Source organism: Echinops telfairi, unplaced genomic scaffold (genome assembly GCF_000313985.2).
Source record: "Echinops telfairi isolate 266 unplaced genomic scaffold, ASM31398v2 ScPeMD7_7474;HRSCAF=8512, whole genome shotgun sequence".
Classification (NCBI taxonomy): Eukaryota; Metazoa; Chordata; class Mammalia; order Afrosoricida; family Tenrecidae; genus Echinops; species Echinops telfairi.
This window is the reverse complement of record NW_022111378.1, coordinates 6,959,462-6,965,079: the sequence shown is the minus strand read 5'-3', so window position 1 is coordinate 6,965,079 and position 5,618 is coordinate 6,959,462. Positions and strand designations below refer to the sequence as shown.

At 50.2% G+C, this 5,618-nt stretch overlaps 1 protein-coding gene across 1 annotated transcript in view; it reads right to left on the bottom strand.

The window, feature by feature from the left end:
• FRMD4A (FERM domain containing 4A) overlaps window positions 1-5,618 on the bottom strand; it is a 318,768-nt gene that overhangs the window by 160,442 nt on the left and 152,708 nt on the right. Inside the window, 1 exon segment of the mRNA XM_045285626.1 lies at window positions 2,545-2,639. Coding sequence (XP_045141561.1) covers window positions 2,545-2,639 — 95 coding nt within the window.

Below are 5,618 nucleotides of genomic sequence, written 5' to 3'. Positions count from 1 at the left end.
CTGTGGGTCTCTGAGGATACAACTCTTTCTGGGAGAAGAAAGCCTCGCCTTTTGCCTGTGCAGCGGCTGGTGGTTACGAACTGCAGACCTTGGAGGTAGCTGCCCAGTGTATGCTCCACTAGGCCACCTCCACTGGCTTTCACTGCCAGAGGGCAGCCACTCCTCCAGCCCAGGACCACTGGGAGCTAGCGGCCTTTCCAGCTCTCAGCCCACTCGGTTCCCCAGAGCTTTCGAGAGCAGGGCGTGGCTTTGTCCGCCCTGCTCGCCACCCCCCCACCCCCTGTGCACACTGCCTGCAATGCCCCTTATGTGCCGCTGCGTGGATGCAGGCTCCCAGCGCCCCCTGAGGCAGGGCAGACCTGCTTCACAGGGCTTCCTCGCCTCTCATCCTCCCGGAGCGGAGCCAGGCCTTTTCTCCCGGGGAGCTGCTGAGGGGTTGCAATGAGAGCCAAGGGCTGGATGCTTAGCTACCAGGGATTCTCACTTAAGCACAGGGCGCCCACACGCTCCAGTTTGCCAGGACAGTTCCAATTTGTGTGGCAGTGCACACTGGTCTCTCTCTCCATTCGCAGCTCCCAAGGCTGTGTGCACTCGATGTACAGACCTGTCTGGTCACCTCTGACGGCTGAGGGTCCTGAGGTCATCTGAGGCCTGGATGTGGGCTTCCCTGGCCTCTTGCTCAGCCACTGACCTAACCCTGATCTATTCACGTTTGAGGAAATCACTCTGTAATTGTACACAGGCAGAAAAAATACGTGGCTATCTATGAGTACAGATATACCCATATCCCAAGGAGCCCCGGTAGTGTAGTGATCACACTGTCGGGTGGCCAACTGCAAGGTCAACAGTTCAAAAACACCAGCTGCTCCACTGGAGCAAAACGAGGTTTTCTACTTCTGTGAAGAGTTACAGTCTCTCTGAAACACACAGGGCAGCTCTACTGTCCTACAGGGTTGCTGTGAGTTGCAACAGATTAGATGGCACACACACACACACACAAACACACACACACCATGAAAGAGAATTACGAAATGTTTGCTGAGAATAGCATATTCTTAATCTTGGTAAACAGTTACTGCACACTTGATTACCGGGCTAAATTCAAACCAAACCCACTGCCATCGAGTTGATGCTAACTCATACCAACCCTATAGGGCAGGCTAGATTTCCAAGACTGTAACTCTACAGGAGTAGAAAGCCTCGTCTCTCTCCCAAGGAGCAGCTGCTGGTTTTGAACTAGTGATCTTTCTTATCCCAGCCCAACTCGTAACCACTATGCCACAAGGGTTCCTTGATTGATAACAAGGCAATAAGAAGAAAAGTCGAAGAAAACCCTCGCTGGTATTGCAAAGCACCACGTTACAGAGCCATGTCCTTCTCCTCAGACGAGTGATGGGGGGGTTGGAGTCTGTTCCAGAGTAGACAGTGAAACTACACAATTTTAGTCATTTTGGGTGTATCACCCAATTCACTTCCTGTGAATGTTATATCAGCATTGGGAGGTGAGTTAGTTAATTGTGCCAGCCTGGCCGATAATCACATGTGGTGCTGGTTGAAAGGCGGAGGGATAAATGGATGGTGAAGCCTCGCCTTTCTAGTTCTCGGGTCTCTTGTTTTGTGATGGTTGCACCGGGTGCAGCTGCCTTAGCAGTTCCCTGCTTCAGCTTGCAAGATTGACTTCCTACAAGACATCCCCAAAGAGAAGCTACATGGACCTATCCCGATGCAGCCCTGGGTGCTGGAGCAGCCATGTGGAGACCCCTGCTAGTGCTGAGATGCTTGTTCGTTCACTGACTCAGCTTTCCTCCTGCAGTCGGCATCATTGCCTCTGTTTTGTGAGGTGAAGGACTTTGTGGACTGGTGTTGGGTATGGGTTAATGTTGGACTTGTGGGTTTGGGCAGCATTGGGTTGGGATGTTTTCGTGATGCACCTTTTCTTTACATAAAACTCTCTCTTATACATGAGTCATTGTGGATTTGTTTCTCCAAAGTACCCAGACTAATACAGGAGGGAAGGTTGAATTTCCAGAATTTTTCATTTAGCTTTAATAGAAAACAAACTCATACAAATCTACAAAACCCCAAAGAAAATATTTGGGTTCTGAGCATTCCTCGGCTGGATGGTTAGAACAACTTCACCTGGTACTTTCAGAACGATGCAGATGACCCTGAGTCTATCCACTTTTAAAGTGCCATGGGGGCGCTGCCGGGGAAGCATTGGGATGCTCACCAAAAGGCTGGTGGTTCAAACCCATCAGACGATCTTGGGGAGGGAGATGAGGCTGTCAGCCCAATAAGGGTTTACAGCCTTAGACATCTTATTTAGGGGCACTGTGACTTGAAATCAACTTAATGGTAGTGAGAATTATATCCTCTGGCTATCCCTGGCATGGTCACAAGGCTATTGAAATTCAGATGACAGACTTGGCTGACCGCGGGACCCAGGTGGCCTGCAGCTCAGCCCATGGCTGACGGTGGAGGAAACATGATGGCAGCCGGTCCCCCAGAACCGCCAATGTCTGAGGGGTGCATCTCCACACTTACGTCTCATCCGTGAACGCGATGCCAAAGTATTCCTTCTCCTTCAGGTTGAAGTGCGAGGCCACGAGGTCTAGAAGCTCCTTTGCCAAAAGCTTGGGCTGGTGGGGATTTAAAGAGAGGAGAAGAGTAAGTGATCTGAGCCTAAGCCTCCTAAAACATGCCATCTGACATGGGCATCATTTTATTACTGGCATGTCTCAACGTCTGGTATGTCAATCTCCCAAAGTGTTAACACAACCCAAAGGAGTCGGCAGAGAGGACGGGGCAGAGGCAGCAGCCAAGGGAGCATTCTGGAGAGATGGCAAATCTTCGATCTTCTTTCTGGGTGAACTGCTTGGCTACCCACAGAAAGGCAGTTGGTCTCATCTACTTAAAAGCCCCTTGGAAGAAAGGCCTGGTGATGAACTTGGAAAACCCAGTCACCGAAGACCGTATGGCTCAGAGATTTCCTCTGACAGCCCACATGCAGGGACTCCGTGATTCAGGACCTGCTGGACCCCTGATGGCGACTAGGTTTCCTAGAAGGTTCTTCTGTCCACAGACAATACTCCCTCCAGGGTCCAGCTGTCGCTCCCTGGTTCTCCCCCGCCACTGAGCTAAGAGAACACTTTACACAGAATCGACAGGAAGATGACCCCTTCTTAAAGACCTAAGTATGCATTTAGCATGCACTTGCATCAAATTTGCTACATGCCAGACCCTGTTCCTAGCTTTAGACATGCTGGCATCTTTAAGTCACAACCCCACTCTGCCCAATAAGGGTTATTTATTTATGGGCACTGTGACTTGAAATCAACTTAATGGTAGTGGGAATTATATCCTCTGGCTATCCCTGGCAGATCCTATTATTAATCCCTTGTTACAGGAAGGGGAGCTCTGGCAGCGTAGTGGTCGTGCTTTGGGTTGTGATCGCAAGGTTCAGCAGTTCGAAACCACCAGCCACTCCATGGGTAGAAAGATGGGGCTTTCTACTGGATATATTTCATCTCGGGAGCCCACAGGGACAATTCTCCTCTGCCCTATGAGTTGGAACAGAGGGTTTTTTTTGTTGTTGAGTATACCCAGGCCCCCTGGTGGCACTACTGAGGAAGCACTGGGCTGCTAACCACACAGCCAACAGTTCAAACCCACCGGTTGCTTCTCCAGAGGAAGTTGAGGCTACCTGCTCCTGTAAAGATTTAAAACCTAAATCTTAGATAGGCTGGCTCAGAGCCAGAATTGACTCGATGGCAGTGGGTTTCGTGTGTGCAGGGTACCAGCTCAGTGCTGCAGGAGAACTGAGCCGGACAGAGCACCTGCCCAGAAGGCCCTGACACTTGACAAGGTGCAGAGAGCCTGAGTTAGTGTGGCTTTTTAAAAATCCAAAGCAGATGTGTCCTCTCTGCTGCCTCCCTCCTGGGCTCATGGGTGTGAATTACCATCTACTTCCTGCCTTGAACTGACAGGAGTGGTTTAGGAGCTATGGCAGAGCCTCCTCTCCAGGAGACACAACCAACAGGAGAATCCATCCTGATGAATCAACACCAGCTAATGCTTTCCACTTTTGCTCACACGGACGTTTGGAAAGGGGAAAAGCAATTTGTGTAACCAACAGGGAACTCAAGACCTTCCATAAGACACTCCATCCCTAGCGGAAGGCAGCCCTGGGGTCACCAGGGAATGTCTCAGGGCCGCCTTGAGCATGAGGAGTAGAATGTGAGACAAGGGGGACTTTCACAGCTTCAAGGCAACGCTGGGCTGGCTTGGGCTGCTTCAGGCTCTGCCACTGGCACCACCCTGCCCTAGAAGGGGCCTGGCTGGGCAATGATAAAGCAAGCATTTGATATGCAGGGTGTGACTGGCTGGAAGCAAGTGTGGCTGGCTTTTAAATAACACAGGACCATAATTCAGCTGATCAAATGACCACCGTCCCTTCCAAAGTAGCCACAGTGTATCGGGGTGTTTGCTACTTCTTAGAACACCTTTGTTAGTACACAGAGTCAGCTTTAGAAGCACATGCTTTAAAATGAGGAGCTGATACCAAGGGCTCAAGGTGAAAGAAAATGTCTTGAGGATGATGGCAACAAATGTACAAATGTGTTTGACACAATGGATGTATGTGTGGATTGTGATAAGAGCTGTATGAGCCCCCAATAAAATGATTTATTAAAAAAAAAAGCAGCACATGCTTTAGAAGCACATGCTACATTCCATACAACATCGTTAGTAGGGACGCCTCTTCTTCTTGTCCACAGAATGCTTGATTGAATATAAAGGACTTGAATGTTTGATGTGCGTTTGAATTTTCTTTCGAATGTCAAAAGTCATTTGACCTTACGTCTAGTGAACGGGGAGTGGGCAGTGGGTCATCAAGCTGGGCCACTGGCTTTATAAAATGAGGTGTGACTAAATCGTAATTGCTGCCAGTCCTTGGGGGAGCGCGGCCAGATGAGAAGGGTCAGAAACGAGATTCTTCAAGACCCTCCTCGTGTAGCATTCAACTCCGAAAGCCAGGCCTCCACGGAGTCACCCCCAGGTTCGAAGTCTGCAGCATGAAGAAACGTGTCAGGCGTCTGACAGAAGTAGATGCATCGTCGATTTGACGGGAGTGGCTGTGTGGTGGGGAGCAGCTGAGGAAAGGAGGAGGAGCTACGGAAGCAAATGCCATCTCAGAGCCGAGGAGGCTGCGGGTACCTGAGTCTTCTAGGTGGCAGAGATGGAGGCACGGGGCTACTTGGTACTGTTGTCAGGGGCTTTCAAGTGGATTTTGACTCACAGCGCCCCCAGGTGTTACAGAGGAGAACTGCCCCACGGGGTTTTTCAGTCTGCAAGCTCTATGGCAGCGGTTCTCAACCTGTGGGTCGCCACCCCTTTGGGGGGAGGGGGGAATCGAATGACCCTTTCTTTTTTTTTTAAAATCATTTTATTGGAGGCTCATACAATTCTTATCACAATCCATCCATCCATCCATTGTGTCAAGCACATATGCACATTTGTTGCCATCATCATTCTCAAAACATTTGCCTTCTACTTGAGCCCTTAATATCGGCTGCTCATTTCCCCCCTCCCTCCCTGCTCCCCACTCCCCCTCATGAACC